The following is a 16,243-nucleotide window of genomic DNA, read 5'->3' as shown; positions in this document are numbered from 1 at the left end:
AGCCTCAGCTACTTAGTGAGGCCCTCTGCAATTCAGTGAGACCCGGTTTCAAAATAAAAAGAATAAAATATAGGGCAGGGGTGTGGTTCGGAGGTCGAATGCCCCTGGGTTCCATCCCCAGGCCTGCAAAAACCACATGCATAGAGTATGTTATTGTTTATTTATTTTATAGTTTATACTTACATATATACATATATATATATATATATATATATATATATATATATATATATGGTTTATTTTGCAGTACTAGGGATGGAACCCAAGGGCATTCTACCTCCAAGTGACACCCCCAGCCCTATTTTTTATTCTTTATTTTGAAACAGGGTCTCACTGAGTTGCAGAGGGCCTCACCAAGTAGCTGAGGCTGTCCACGAACCACAATCCTCCTATCTCAGCCTCCTGAATTCTGGGATTACAAGCGTGCACCACCGTGCCTAGCTGTATTTTATAGTTTAGCATAGAGTAGAGTATAATTGATTTTCAACCTTGCTGCTCTTTCTCCTGCATCAAAATTTTTTTTTTTTTTTTTGGTGGTATAAGGTGTTGAACCCAGTGGTACTCTACTACTGAGCTACATCCCCAGCCCTTTTTTATTATTATATTTTGATATTGTTTTATTTTATTTGGTCTCACTAAGTTGCCCAGGCCGACCTCAAACATGAGATCCTCCTGCCTCAGTCTCTGGAGTAGCTGGGATTACAGGTATGTGCCACCACAGCGGACTCCCAGCAATGTTATCCTTTAACCAGAGGGACAATTGAGTCACAGATAATTCCTTGATACAGTTTTCTGACTAGCTCACAAAGCGTGAATTGCTGTTGTCAAGGTCAGAATTGGAGCACCTTCATGCGAGAGACTTTCTTTTCCTAGGGAGAAGTGATCCTTCTCAGAGACGCATGCTATTTGGGGTGGCTTTTGGTAAGGCTAGAGCTCGATTCTTTTTTTTTTTTTTTTTTTCTCCAGTACTGGAGATGGAACCCAGGGGCATTCTACGAGGTACACCTCCCCCCCAGCCCTATTTTATTCTTTATTTTGAAATAGGGTCTCACTAAGTTGTGGAGGGCCTCACTAAGTAGCTGAGGCTGGCCACAAACCTGTGATCCTCCTGTCTCAGCCTCCAAGTACTGGGATTACAAACCATGCCTGGCTAGGTTTACTCCTTAAAAAAATTTTTTTTTGTGGCAGTATTGGGGATTTGGGGCACAGGGTCATTCTACCTCTGAGCTACACTCCCAGCCCTATTTTAATTTTTTTTTTTTTTTTTTTTTTTTTTTTTTTTTTTTTGGTACTGGGGGTAGAACCCAGAGGCTTTCTACCTCCAGGCTATACTTCTAGACCTACTTTTATATTTTATTTGGAAACAGGGTCTCACTAAGTTGCTGAGAGCCTCACTAAGTAGCTGAGGCTGGCTTCGAATCTGCTCAATCCTCCTGTCTCAGCCTCCCAAACGTGGGGATTACGAGCGTGCACCACCATGCCCAGTTTAACTTTTTGTTGTTGTTGCGGGTCTGGGGATGGAACCCCGGGTTATTCAACCTCCAAGCTACACCCCCTGCCCTATTTTTTATTCTTTATTTTGAAACCGGGTCTCACTGAGTTGCAGAGGGCCTCACTAAGTAGCTGAGGCTGTCTGCGAACTGTGATCCTCCTGTCTCAGCCTCCCAAATGCTGGGATTACAAGTGTGCCCCACCACACCCGGCTTCCAGTTTAACTTTTAACTATATTTGTTTGAGTTTTTTAAATTTCTGTTACATCACGCCTAGCTTTGGAGTCAATTCTTGCAGAAGTAGAAGACTCTAGGTCCTCTTCCCCATTTGAGGAGCAAAAGGTGGAAGTAGGTATAGAACTGCTATTTCAAGAGGATAAATGCTAGCGAAGGGACCAGAAAGTGACATCGTCGAGGGTTCATGGGGTTCAGGCATAGGTAGCAAGTTCAGCAACCCCACCCCTTAATACAAAGGGATTCGGAGGAAGGGAGGGTTGGAGAAGTTTTTGTCCACAAGAATGTTGCAATATTATTGCAGTGTGCATGTGACCCCAGGCGCCTGGCAGGGGCACAGGCATGCCCTGCACCACTGGGCTGACCTCAGATTCACGCTGGTCAGTGGATGCTTCTGCCTCTTTCCTGGAACTACACAGTTGTTAGGTTCAGAGAATAGCCTGAGGCCTCCAGGACTGAGTTGCAGGTAGGGAAGCTCCAGAATATCAGAGCAGTGACTCTATGTCCTGACCTCCAGAACCGTCTGATCTCAAATATACAGCTCGGCAAGTTCACCAGCACCTGTTAGACTGGGTGTTCCAGTTTCTGGTTTGGAAAATATGGTCTCAAGGGTAACGGAGAAGGAAGGAGTTAGTTTGTTACTTCCAAGATCTGAATATGGAGTTGAGTGGGAACAAGAGACCAGCAGAGATGACGCCAGCCCTGTGCTAGAATCTCCCATTGAAGTCTCTCTCGGCTCCGCCCTCATCCGCGCTGAGGCGCTGAGGTGAGCAGATGAGAGGGACGGAGTGCTTTGTGACTGGCACCGGCCTGGATCCAGAGGTTCATCCTTTCTCTGGACCTATCCCTTTTTGAATGGCGGGATCTGGAAGCCAGAGCTCACAGCCTTGCTCCATCAGCTCAATGGGGCGGGCCCAAGGAGGGGAGAGGCGCCACGTGCGAATGGAAACGCAGTCTGCCGCGGCTACTTAAGAAGCGGGTATAAAATACTGGGTTTGGTGAGGTTGCTTACAAGTGGCTGGGAGGCGGACGTCAGTTTCTCCCAGGGGAACGAGGAAGGGAGGCGAGGCCAGGTCCCTAAAGAAGGGTTACGGCCTTTTGGGCCAACAACCCCCTCCCCAACTACACGACCGAGTGGCAGTCAGCCCATCCCCTGAAGCGATCAGGCCACGTCCCCCAGGCGTGTGCGTTCCGCTCTCGAGTAGCCCGGCCCATCTCCCCACCCGAGGCACCGCCCCTGGCCTCGCTGACTTGGGCGAGCCGGTTCCCGCCCGCCTCCTTGGGGCGGACGGGCCGGCTGGACTACAAGTCCCAGCAGCCCCTCGGGTCCCGCCCTCGGGGCGGGGTCACCGCGGCAGCGAATTGGGAGGAGCCCTGGCGCTCAGGCTAGGGAACGCGTGTGACCAATCGCGGGGCCGCTCCCGCCGTGAGCCGATGGGGGCGGGGAGAAGCCCGCCTGGGCCGGGACAAAAGCCGGATCCCCGGCGGCAGCCGGCGGCTGGAGCGCTCGGGGTACTGGGGTGAGCCGGGCCTGTGGAGGGAGCGCCGTGGTCGGACTTTCGCGGAGAGGTGAGTACCGCGGCTGTTTTCCATGGCGGGACCCCCCACTCTCCCGGGAGCTTCCTGCCTCCCTCTCGCAACCCGGAACCGCCTCTCCCGACGCTAGCTGGTGCTCACGTGCCCACCCTGCACCTGCTCGGAAGTTTTGGGGGGTCTTAGGTTTGGGCTGGTCTTCGCCGCGGACCCTGGCCGCGTGCTGAAACCCCCCCAACACACACTCCCACATTCTGGGTCCTGGGAGTTTGCACTGGGCTTGCCGCCGACCTTGTTCTCTTCCCTCCTCCAAATTGCCTTTGCCGCCTCTTGGTGCCCCTCCTCTGCTCCACCCGGGGGCAGCGATCGAGCCTCCTCGGGCTTTTTCGGGCCACTTTTTGACCCCATCCGGGTCCCCAACCGGATGCCGGGGCGGGAAGTAGGGAAGGCGGTGGCGACTTGCCCCACTCCAATCCTTCACAAGCCAGACTCGGGCCTGTCCTCTTGGTTCTGTGGGGAATCGATTACGCTTCTTACGCTCCTCGCAGAAGTGGAGGGAGCGGGCTGGGCCACGCGGCGGGCTGCCCCAGGATGCCCGAGGCCTTGCCGCGCGGCGAGGGCGTGTTGGAAGGACACTCCTCCATCAGAGCTACGTTCAGGCCCAGCCCCTAAACGACAGATGGCGGGGGTGCCCTCTGCCTCCCCACCCCTAAAGCCGACCCCGAGTCTGGAAGGATGCTGCTGCCGCCCTCCTGCCAACCCTGGCAGAGGGCCAATTCCAACGCCTCCTGCCCTCTCCAACCTTGGCAGATTCCTCTCCAGGACCAAGAGGTTATGTCATTAGAGGGTCCTGGGGGTATACCTGGGAAGAGGATTTTGGAAGGGGTGGTAAGGAGGGATGTAAAGTATAGTTTGGTTTGCCAACACACCCCCTTTAACTTTGCTCTGTGTCTCGCCCAGCTTAGCTCCTCTTTTTTTCTGACATGTTGGGTGGGGGACAGCTGGTAGATCCCAGTTGTCAAAGGGGTAATTTTCACCTCTTAGAAAGCTTCTTAAACCGCTGGGGGCGGGGGGGGGGGGGGGGGGAGGAGACACTGGGCAGCTGGTGTCTCCAACCCCATTCAGACAATGCTTGCTGCAACAAGGGACACTCAAAAGAATTCTGCCCCTTCCTTTACTCCAGGGATTGCCTGTCCTCCCAGAAAACCCCAGTCCCACAAATGCTAACCTTAAAATGAAAATATTTTCTGTCCTTCCCAGAGAGAGAGCCTATGGAGCATTCCTAGTGATTCCTCCCTACTGGCTGTGTTCCACAGGCACCTTCCTAGGAAACAGCCTCCTTTCATTCAGCCTCCCCTGCGGGCTGCTTCTGCTCTTATGGCTGCTGTGAGCAAACTCAATTCTGAGTCACTTACTGTCTGTAGAAAATGCTCCGTTCAGTTCAGAGGGTCCCTTCCTTAGAGAATGTGTGTGTGTTCCGGTTCTTTGGCCTGATTTCCCTGTGAAATCAAGTTATACATTTACCTATGACTTGGTAAACAGTTCCTAGGATCCAAGCTCTACCCTGAAATAATCACAAGGTTTGGCAGCTAGGAGAGGTACACTTAGACCTTGGGGGGTGGTTCTCCAATCCCAGATTGGTATACACTTTGTCTTATTGTCACTAGGAACAAATGTTCTGAACTGGTGTTGGGTCAGGGGACCATCAAATCATAGTCCTATGTGAGCACCTTAAAAAGATATGCACAGAGCCTAGTATGATGGTTCATGCCTGTAATCAAGCACTTGGGAGGCTGAAATAGGAGAATCTCAAGTTCAAAGCCAGCCTTTGCAACTTACTGAGGCTCTCAGCAACTTAGCGAGACCCTGTTTCCAAATAAAAAATTAAAAAAAGAAATAGAGCTAGGGGCCCCCGGGTTCCATCCTCAGTACCACTGCCAAAAAAAAAAAAGCATAATTAAATATGTGCATTTTTCCTGGATTTTCTTGGGATTCTCAAGGAGAATGAGATCTTAAGATATCAGAGTGCTTAAGAACTACTGCCCAGAGACTTCAAGATCCCACTGAATGACTCAAGTTTTGATTTATCTTTAGATTCCCCTCCCAGGGTTTGTGAGCCAGTTGCCTGCCCCTCACCCAGCACTTGTGAACATGCAGAGGCCAGACTCGGCCTCCTATTATTCTATAAATACCTGCCTCTATGTCCTCATCGAAGCCAGAGTGCTCTGGGGGTAAAACTCTTGTTTTGGTAAACAGCAAATTTTTGCCATCCAGTTGTGTCTTCTCTCCTGCCCCCTTTCTTAGACCCTATGGGCTCTTGGGTCTAAGATTTGATCTGGGAGCTCAAGTAAATTGTCATTTTCTCCCCCTGCACCCCCCCCCCCCCAAGCTGCCAAAAGGTTCTTTTTCCTTCCCTTGTCCTCTCCACAGTGGGTATTATATCTGCTCTGGGAGGGGGCTGTTGTGCTAGGGACATCAGACTTCTGGAGAGGCTTGGCTAAGGAGCCTCCTTCTGCGGTTTGTGATCACTCCTGCAGAGTATCTGAGCTGCTAAGGGTGGTCAGTCTCTGCCCACTCCTCTCTGTTGGCTTGACCTGCCTTGGGTGCACAGGGAGAGGGATCTGCTTGGGAGGGGGTGGAGGGGTACCCATTTGATTTCAGGACCAGTTTTTCTGGTCTGAGTCAAGAAGGTTGGGAAATGGAGCTGGAGTGGGTGGGGGTGGAGGACTGTGGGGCAGTGGGGCTGGTTGGGGCGTCTCCTTCAGAAACTTAACTGAGAAGCAGAAGTCCAAGCTATCCCAGGGGAGGGCCAGAACAGGGAAGGTCTCAGAGCCCCTTCCCAGCTACCGGACTTTGGGCCGGACAGCAGGCTGAATACTCCCATTGTGCAGAGCTGGAAACTAGCTGGAGGTGGAGGGAGGCAGCCAAGCGAGGACAAGAACCTGAAGCCCCACAGCTCGGCCAGCTGGGAGGGGTGCAGAGTGGCCCTGGGAGGGGTGCAGAGTGGCCCTGGGGCGCTGGCCTTCCCTGAGCTAGGGAGAGACACCAGGATGCCTTAAGTAGCCCACTGATTCAGCTCACCCTCCTGTATTTGTGGGAAGCTCCAGCAAATTCACCAGCTTCCATTCTTTATGGCAGACGGGAGTGACCTGTGATCTGTCGTGCATGACTTGATTTCCTTTCCCGCCGCCCTTCTTTCTCTTCCTCCATGGTTGAGAGGGGAGATGAGGGAATCCTCATCATAAACCTTCAGCTGAAGTGAAGGGGTCCTGTGGGCCTGGTCTTTGGAGAAAATGTTCTTGGGCCGCTGTGGATTTTTCTGAGGACTTAGCTGGAAGAGCATTTGGGTTCAAGTCCTGTTGGCTAGTTGAGCTTCTCTGAGCATTTCTCATCCAATAATGGGGTTATAACTTTCAGTATACCTCCTGGGGCTCATGTAGGGCAAGTTTTGCCCAACCTCCTGCCCTTGCGGTACTAGGAGCCAAACCCAGGGCCTTGTACATACTAGGCAAATGCTTCACCACTCAGCCATACCCCAGCTCCTAAAATGAGTTTCTCTTGACACACGTGATTAAGGAGTTGAGGATGGTTTCCGCCTCCTCCCTGCTCTGGCTCAGTTAGAAGTGACCAGTGCAGAGTGGTCCCCAGAGAGGACTCTGTTTTGCTCTAAATTAGCAGCTGGATGACTCATTGGGGTGGGTAGGATGCACCGAAGGTCACAGTTCCCCGCCCTCTGCCTGCTGGGTGCTCGGGGTGGGAGTCTAGTGTCCTGGGAGAAATGAGCTTTGAGATGACTCTTCTCCTTTCTGCCTGCCTCCCCCCCACTCCGTCCCAAGGCCTTGGGAGTGTGGCCCTACTTGAGGTTAAGTAAACTTGCTGGCCTGGCCTGTGGCCTGGTGGTGTGTATGGGTGAGTTGGGGTGTGGGGAGGCCAGCCTTGTGTAATTCTGGCTGTGCTCCTCACGGGTCAGGAACCGGCGGGCGGGTGTGTTTCAGTGTCTGTGTGCCCATCTCGAGTGGGACAGCACTCAGATTTAGATGGAACCGTGGCCGCCTCTTTGAGCTGCCTTTTGCTCTGGGATGAATGTGGTTGTGGCCGAGCTAGTTTGCATAGAGGGAGGAGAGGTGGGGTTGGGTTGGGCCAAGAGTTCCAGGGGCATTGCCACCTTCGTTTTTCTGCACCATCTTCTCTGGCCTTTCATCCCCCAGGTCCTCTGCCTCTCCTGGCCAGAAGCTGCCATTTGAGTCCCCTTCCTCCTGCTGGGGAGAGTTGTTTTTCTCCTTGTGAAAAGTGGAGATTCAGTTCTTTTGGCTGGGGGCAGCTGGGAGTGGGTCTGTCCTGCTGGGAAAGTCCACTTCTCTCCCCCCACTGACCAGCTCCTCTCACCTCAACAGGTAGAGCAGGTCCCTCCGCAGCCATGTCAGCCAAGGCGATTTCGGAGCAGACGGGCAAAGAACTCCTTTACAAGTACATCTGTACCACCTCGGCCATCCAGAACCGGTTCAAGTATGCCCGAGTCACCCCTGACACAGACTGGGCCCGCCTGCTGCAGGACCACCCCTGGCTGCTCAGCCAGGTGAGCGCTCTCTGCACCATGGTCCTGCAAGTCCACTGTCTGAGGAAGAGAAAGTGATGGGTTTGTTGGCGATGTCTCAGGGGCTCATGGGATCGCCGATTGCCTGTATCACGACTGTGGGAGGTTGAGCAGGGTCTCTTGTTCTCCCTGAGTCCTGAGCATGGAAGTACCCTGGCATGGCCTTGGAACCCGACAAACAAACTGGTGTTCAGTCATAGCTTTCCACGAGATTTATTAACTCTGTGACCTGCGGCCAGCCACTTCACATCTCTGAGTTATAGATTCTCCATCTGTCAAACAGGGATAGCACTCTGTGAGCTGTAAGAATTAGCAGCAATATCTGGAAAGCATTTAGTGTCCTGCCTGGCACTTGGTAGATGCTCAATAAAACAATAGGCTTTTGCTTATGCTGACCCGTAACCCTGCCTGAAGCATATTAGGGACACATCAGGGCAATTAGGAAGTGTGACCTTGTACTTTGTGAGGAATGGTTGGTGGCCAGGACCCTGGTGGGTCAGCCTTGAACAGAAACTCCTGTCTTCAAATCCCTACCAGACCATTTTGGGGACACTTGGAAAGCTCTTAGAATTTTTTGACAGGAGCTGGCCAGTGGCACACTCCAAAAATCCTAGTATTTAGGAGGCTGAGACAGGAGGATCAAAAGTTTATGGCCAGTCTCATCAACTTAGGTCCTCTGCAACTTGGACCTTGTTTCAAAATAAAAAAGTGCCAGGGGTGTAGTTCAGAGGCAGAGTGCCCCATGGGTTCAATCCCTAACACCATATACATTAAAAAAAAAATTTTTTTTTTGGCAGAGCCCAGACAGAAGGACTAGGGCCCCTGGTGGGGATTTCCTTCCTTTCTTAGGCAGCTTGAAGGTAGTAAATTTTCTGGCCCCTAAGATAGGGCCTCCCTGTTTGGCCTGATGTAGATAGGGTTTGTTTGTTTGTTTGTTTGTTTGTTTGTTTTAGTGCTGGGGATTGAACCCAGGGGCGTTCTAACTCTGAGCTAAACCTCAACCTTATTTTTTATTTTGGATTGGTCTCACTGTGCTGCCGTGGGCCTTGCTAAGTTGCTGAGGGTAGCCTTGAACCTGCACTCTTCCTGTCTCAAGCTCCCATGTGCGGGGATTACAAGTATGCACCATCATGCCCCGGTGATAGGGTTCCGGAAGGGGTTGACCAGAAGATGGTTGAAGGTCCTTTGTTACCCCAAAGCTCTGTCTCTGTTCGCCCTTTTGGAGTACAGGAGCTAGTCCAACGGGCTGGGGCATTTAGTGTTGGATAAGAAGGCGCACGCATCCTATGGGACGGATAGGGATTCACTTACTCGGCAAGCATTTTCTGGGCATCTACTCAGCCAGGCCCCATCCTGGCTCTGGACTCCTGGTTGTTACAGAAGAAAGATTATGCTGAGGCAGGTGAGGGAAGGCTTCAAGAGTTGACCCTGACTGATGAATGGTGCTAGCTTTGGGTGCTGGGTGAATTGGAAGTCTCCCGGGTAGTCCTGTGTTTTAGGTCTCCAGGTTCCTACTTCTTAAACTACCCTCTCCTTCCTCACTCTGAATGCAAACCCCTCTTGTTCCAGAGCTTGGTAGTCAAGCCAGACCAGCTGATCAAACGACGTGGGAAGCTTGGCCTTGTTGGAGTCAACCTCACTTTGGATGGAGTCAAATCTTGGCTGAAGCCACGGCTGGGCCAGGAGGCCACGGTGAGTCCAGGTGTAGGGTCAGGGCAGATGTGCTGTGGTAATAGAAGCAGCGCAGCCACCTCCACATCAGTGACGCTGTGACTTACTCCACAGCCAGTCACACTGCAGCCGGGGAGGCGGGGGTCTGTGGAGATGACACCCTGGGGCTTTAGGCCGCAGGGCCAGTCTTTGTGATTTTTCCCAAGCTCCTTATCAGGGAACCCAAACCTAAAGGCATTCTACCCCCAGGCCTATTTTATTTTAATTTGGAAACAGGGTCTCACTAGGTTGATGAGAGTATCACTGAGACTGTCCTCAAACCTGTGATCCTCCTGTCAGCCTCCTAAGCACTGGGATTACAAGCGTGCGCCACCATGCCCGGCTTCCTAACTGCTTTTGTTATTGGTTCAGACCACAGCGTATTGCACTGTGGGGTACAGTGTTGAGCCAGGTAGAAATGGCCTGTTTCTTTAACAACAGTCATGGAGATGGGACTCAGAGGCCCAATCTGGGAACTGCTTTCTTTCCCATTTTCAGAAAAGGCTATGGTTGTGTGTGGAGACGTGCATACTGAAAAGGGCAGACTGATAAAGATGCAAAAGGAAGATGCAGAATCATTTAGTCCGGGTGATGTATTGGGCCCAAACCCTCGGATGAGGTAGTTAATGATGCTGAAAGAGTAAATCCAGTGTGCCCAGCTCGGTGATTAATTTCAGCCACGACGACGAGAGAGCTGGAGTGAAATATGGTGTAGGAAGGCAAAGGGATGCTCGGTGGTAAAACTGCTTCTTCTCACTCCCCAAGGGAGCTGGGAGCTAAGGGAGGGTGTGGGGCTGCAGCCTGGCTTTGCACATGGTTCTGAAGGGCCTGGTGGACCCATCTGGTGTGAGTGCTCACCAGGGATGCGCTGCTCTCCTACTCGGCTGCTCTGGAGATAGGAATGAAGGTGGAGATGAAGATGTTTTCCTCCCTTATTGGGCTTCCTCAAAGCAGCTCTTAATCACCCAGTGCCTGGCCCTCATGGGTAAAGAGGGACCCTTTTATTTTTTAATTATTAGTTTTTTGTGTGTGGAACAGTGGGGGGGGGGCGCGAGGGGCTTTTCTACCTCTGGGCCATACTCCCAGACCTATTTTTTTTATATTTTATTTGGAAACAGGGTCTCACTAAGTTGCTGAGAGCCTCACTAAGTAGCTGAGGCTGGCTTCGAACCGGTGCGACCTTCCTGTCTCAGCCTCCCAAGCGCTGGGATTACAAGTGTGCGCCACCACGCCTGGCTTAAGAGGGACCCTTGAAGATGCACATGGGCCTGGGGCAGAGACATCTGATCTTTGAGTTCCCAGGCCTCCGGGGAGGGGATGCTGGGGCTGGAGTGTGTCCTCAGGGAGCACATCAAGCTCCTTTCACCTCAGCTGGCTGTTGGGAGGGAGGGGATGTCGGGGACATCTGAGCTGGCAGCAGTGTCGCACCAGGCAAGAGCGCCTCATTACCTCTGATGGATCACTGTCTGGTCCCTGACTCAGCAGTGACGCACAGGCGGGGCGGGGGGTTCAGGACCTACTGGGATGAGGGCTGTCTCGTCTCAGCTGCCGCCAGGGATCCACTCAAACTGATTAACTCTGCAGGCCTGTTGGCCTCAGACAATAGAATCTGTGTGAGAATTTTTCCTCATCAAGCACTGGCTTTTCTCACCGTCCCCCCAGGCCTGGACTCACGTCCTCAGGCTGGGTCACTGTGCCTACAGTGCCTACGTCAAGGCAGACAAGCAGAGTGCTCAACCCCCACCTTACCCACGTTCCCATCTCTGCTTGAACTCTGGAATGGCCTTGATTTGTCTGACATCTTTTAATTTGTGGTAGCCGGGAGGGAGATGGCTCTTGATCTCTGTGCCCTCTGGGTGGGGCAGCGTTGAGCTCAGGAAGCAGGTGTGTGTGCAAGGGCTGGCTGCGTGTGCAGGTCAGTGTGTGCAGAGGTGCCACTGGCCCTGGGCAAGAGGGTGAAAGTGCCTCAGAGGCTGTTCCAGCTTAAGGATCTGTGACTCCATTGTCTTGGCTTCTGGAAAAAATCATTCCTGGGTGTCATGGCGGTAGTGCTTGGGTTCCATCTCCTTCTTCCCTGGGGAGCAAGATGAGCCACCCTCCTGAGCTCTTTCTCCCTTGATTTCTCCCTCCACAGGTTGGCAAGGCCAAAGGCTTCCTCAAGAACTTTCTGATCGAGCCCTTTGTCCCACACAGTCAGGTACGTGAGGCGGCTCCATGCTGGGTCTTGCCCTCCCGGAGCTTTGTGCTCCTCCACCTTAAGATGATGAACGGCGAGTCAGGCCGAAGGGGGGAAGCCAAAGAGACCAGCATCTCCGGAGCTACTCTGAGGTGCTACAGTTACAGACCCGTGGTCAGAGCAGGAACTCCAGAGATGAAGAAAGGACTTATCTGGCGGCAGAGCAGAATTAGGGCAGGTAGCAGCGGAGACTTCCCAGTGCTGGGATGAGAAAGACCCAACCACAGATGGGGTCACACTGGCTGAGCCAGGGAGGTTTCCCCCCTGGGGAAGATGGTGACAGTCTCCCCTGGGTGAATGTTTCCTACTGGATTTTAGAAGTGAAGTCGGGTCTCTCTCACCTGCCCTGTGCTTTCCTCCCCCGCAAGGCGGAAGAGTTCTATGTCTGCATCTACGCCACCCGGGAAGGGGACTATGTTCTGTTCCACCACGAGGGGGGAGTGGATGTGGGCGATGTGGATGCCAAAGCCCAAAAGCTGCTCGTCGGTGTGGATGAGAAGCTGAATCCAGAGGACATCAAGAAACACCTGTTGGTCCATGCCCCTGCAGACAAGAAAGAGTTGAGTGAGAAGGACAGGAGGGAGAATGCGGGGCTGGGGGCACAGAGCAGAGGAAGCCAAGCGGGCCTCCCTGTCTGGCTCAGCCCGTGTCCTGAGGAAGAGGGCCACACACAGGGCGGGGCACTGGCTGGGAGGCAGACTGCACTGAGCCATTCTGCCGGCATCCCTCACCTCCCTGCCCCTGTCTGTCTGGGCGCCTCCTCTCCGGCTCCGTGTGACAGCTCCTTTCCGCCTCAGCGGCTGAAGGGTGACATCCAGGGAGCGGGGTTTGCAGCACGGGGGCGGCAGGACAAGTGTCGGCGGTGGGCTGTGAGTGGGGGTGAGAGGCTGCTGCTGCAGGTTGGGGTGGAGGGGTGCTGGCCTCTCGCTGAAGGGTTGACTGTCCCTCTCTCCCTCTCCCCTCTAGAATTCTGGCCAGTTTCATCTCTGGCCTCTTCAATTTCTACGAGGACCTGTACTTCACCTACCTGGAGATCAACCCTCTTGGTAACAGGCTCTGCTGGGGTGGGATAGGGCAAGGGTCAGTTACAGCAGGGGCCCAGTGCCTGTAGTGAACCTGGTCTTGTTCAGAGAACTGTACCCCACTTTGCCAGAGGGCCGCTTAAGGCAGGTGTGTGTGCCTGGAACAGTCTCCGAGCTTATTTGATCCCGTGTCCTATTTCTGAACTCTTAGAAAACTGATCATTTCTCTTTTAACCAACTCCAACTTTTTACTTTGGTCCTCATTTGCCCTATGAGGGGGGTCCTGGTTTTGATCTGACTCTTGGGTTGCTTTTCCTACCAGTGGCTTGGGGTGCCGAGGCTTTGGTCTGACTCTTCAAGCCCTCTACCTCCGTGCCCCCAGAGGACCCCCCCGCCCCTCCCTCTCGGAGTTGGTTAATCATTGACATCAACCCTGGTAAGAGCTGCAGCAGCCTCTCAGGCTAGGAAGGAGGCAGGTGGTGTGAGAGAGGGGTGCGGGCTGGATCTGGCCAGGGCCTCCCAGGGCAAAGTCCAGGAGGCTGAGAAAATTAAATCAGATTCCAGCTGAGGATGCAGTGCCTCTAATGGGCCATATGGCAGGGTGCTAACTTAATTAGCTAAGTGGCCCTGGGGAAAAGGAAGATGGGTAGCCAGTGAGGTGGCAATAAGTGAAGGCTGCTGGTGGGGACTCAGTGTGGCCCACATTCCGGCTGACTCTGCGGCTGCCCTTGGCTGGACTCCAGGAATCCCAGAGGCACAGGCTGGGGCCGTCGGCGTGTGCTGGAAACGCTATTTATTATTATTATTTATTTATTTTATTTTTTATTTTTTGCGGTACTGGGGATAGAACCCAGGGGGCATTCTACCTCCAAGCTATATCCCCAGTCTAATTTTTTATTCTTTATTTTGAAACAGGGTCTCACTGAATTGCAAAGGACCTCACTAAATAGTAGCTGAGGCTGTCCACGAACCACGATCCTCCTGTCTCAGCCTCCCAAGTGCTGGGATTACAAGCATATGCCACCACGCCTGGCTATTTATTTATTTATTTATTTATTTATTTATTTATGTGGTGCTGAGGATTGAACCCAAGGCTCTTTTCCCTCTAAGCCACACCCCACAGACCAGTTTTATTTTTTTATTTGGTAATAGTTGCTGAGGCTGACTTTGAACCTGCAGTCTTCCGTTCTCAGCGTCCCGAGCACTAGGATTATAGGCATGCGACACCATGTCTGGCAGCGCCCTTGTGTATGTATGTATTACTGGAGATGGAACCCAGGGACGTTCTACCACCAGTATATACCCCTAAGCCTATTTTTATTTTTTGTTTTGGAACAGAGTCTCATTCAATTACCGAGGCTGGCTGCAAACCTGTGATCTTCTTGTCCCAGCCTACCAAGTACTGAGATTATAAGTGTGTGCCACCATGCCCAGCTCTGGCAACACTTTTTTATTTTATACTGGGGACTGAACCTAGGGGCATTCTACCTCTGAGCTACATCCCCAGCCCTATTATTTTTCTTATATTTATTTATTTATTTACTTATTTATTTATTGCGGTACTGGGGATGGAACCCAGGGGTGTTCTACCTTGGAGCTACATCCCAGTCCTATTTTTTATTCTTCATTTTTTTTTTTTTTTTTGGTGGCACTGGGGGTGGAATCCAGAGGCTTTCTACCTCCGGGCTGTACTCCCAGACCTTTTTTTATATTTTATTTGGAAACAGGGTCTCACTAGGTTGCTGAGAGCCTCACTAAGTAGCTGAGGCTGGCTTCGAACCCGTGCGATCCTCCTGTCTCAGCCTCCCAAGCGCAGGGATTACAAGCGTGCACCACCACGCCCGGCTTTTATTCTTCATTTTGAAACAGGGTCTCACTGAGCTAAGTAGGCGAGGCTGTCCGCAAACCATGATCCTCCTGTCTCAGGCTCCCTAATGCTGGGATTACAAGCATGCGCCACCACGCCTGGCTTCCTATTTTTTATTACTAATTTGAAACAGTCTTTCTAGTGATGAGAGATTCCCTTCTTGCTGAGCTTGTCTTCACACATGCAACCCTTTTCTCTCAGCCTCCCAAGTACTGGGATTATAGGTGTATGCCATCACACTGTGCTATTACTTGTTGTTTCTGACCAACAACACTTTTTTTTTTTTTTTTTGCAGCACTGGGGAATAAACCCAGGGGCATTCTGCCTCCGAGCTAAACCCCCAGCCCTATTTTTTATTCTTTATTTTGAAACAGGGTCTCACTAAGTTGCAGAGGGCGTAAGTAGATGAGGCCGGCCATGAACCACCATCCTCCTATTTCAACCTCCCAAGTACTGGGATTACAAGCATGCACCACCACACCCAACTCTGGCTAACACTTTTTATTTCTAATTTGTGTGTGTGTGTGTTACTAGGGATGGACCAAGGGATGTTCTACTTCTGAGCTACACCCCCAATTCAATTGTATTCATTATTATTATTTTTTGTGGTAGTGGGATTTGAACTCGGGGCATTCTACCTCTGAGCTATATCTCAGTTCTATTTTTTTTGTGTGTGTGGTACTGGGGGTGGAACCCAGGGGCTTTTCTACCTTCAGGCTACACCCCCAGGCCTATTTTATATTTTATTTGGAAACAGGGTCTCACTAAGTTGCTGAGAGCCTCACTAAGTAGCTGAGGCTGGCTTCGAACCTGTGCGATCCTCCTGTCTCAGCCTCCCAAAAGCTGGGATTACAAGCGTGCGCCACCATGCCTGGCTTATCCCATTTCTATTTTTTGTTTTGAAATAGGGTCTCACTAAGTTACAGAGAGCCTCACTAAGTAGCTGAGGCTGTCTGCAAATCTGTGCTCCTCCTATCTCAGCTTCCCAAGTGCTGGTATATTTTTATTTTGAAACCTGGTTTATTTTTATTTTGAAACAAGGTCTTGCTAAGTTGCTGAGAGTCTCACTAAATTGCTGAGAGTGTCTTGAACCTGTAATCCTGTCTCAGCCTCCCAAGTGCTAGGATTACAACCTTGTACCTCCACACCCAGGTATTTCTAAATTTTTTATATTTATTTTTTTGTGCTGGGGATAGTATCCAGGGCACATGTTCTGCCACTGAGCTATATTCCCAAGCAATTTTTCCCCCCAATGGAAGGGCCATGGATAGATGAATGGTTAAATATTTAAAGCAAGGTTAAATATTTTAAAGATGTCTGAAAATTGTCATGTCAACTAATACAGATCTCCCTGTCCTATAACCAAAAGGTCAAGGAGTGAGGAATGGTCCCTTAAAAACTGTTTTTCTTTAACAGGAAAAAGCTATGTTTCTAGAAGGGCCATTATGGTTTCCGGTGGACTTTCGGGACCCCATGGGAGACCATGGGGGGTCTGATGGAGAGGTTTGGGGTTGATGGTCGCTTCTGCCTGGAAACCATATCTAATTTCTTTTCCTT

General features: G+C 51.6%; 1 protein-coding gene across 1 annotated transcript in view; it reads left to right on the top strand.

Annotated features, from left to right (window-relative positions):
* Nucleotides 1-3,158: 3,158 nt before the first annotated feature.
* Nucleotides 3,159-16,243, top strand: part of ACLY (ATP citrate lyase) — a gene marked incomplete at both ends in the record, with an annotated part of 54,155 nt that continues 41,070 nt past the window's right edge. The window contains 7 exon segments of the mRNA XM_080712838.1: nt 3,159-3,241; nt 3,243-3,293; nt 7,650-7,833; nt 9,421-9,543; nt 11,696-11,758; nt 12,166-12,356; nt 12,764-12,843. Of these exon segments, the coding sequence (XP_080568964.1) occupies nt 3,159-3,241; nt 3,243-3,293; nt 7,650-7,833; nt 9,421-9,543; nt 11,696-11,758; nt 12,166-12,356; nt 12,764-12,843 (775 nt within the window).

This window comes from Muscardinus avellanarius (assembly GCF_963383645.1).
Source record: "Muscardinus avellanarius genome assembly, chromosome: 16".
NCBI lineage: Eukaryota > Metazoa > Chordata > Mammalia > Rodentia > Gliridae > Muscardinus > Muscardinus avellanarius.
The sequence above is the reverse complement of the archived record's forward strand: the minus strand, read 5'-3'. Positions and strand labels throughout refer to the sequence as shown.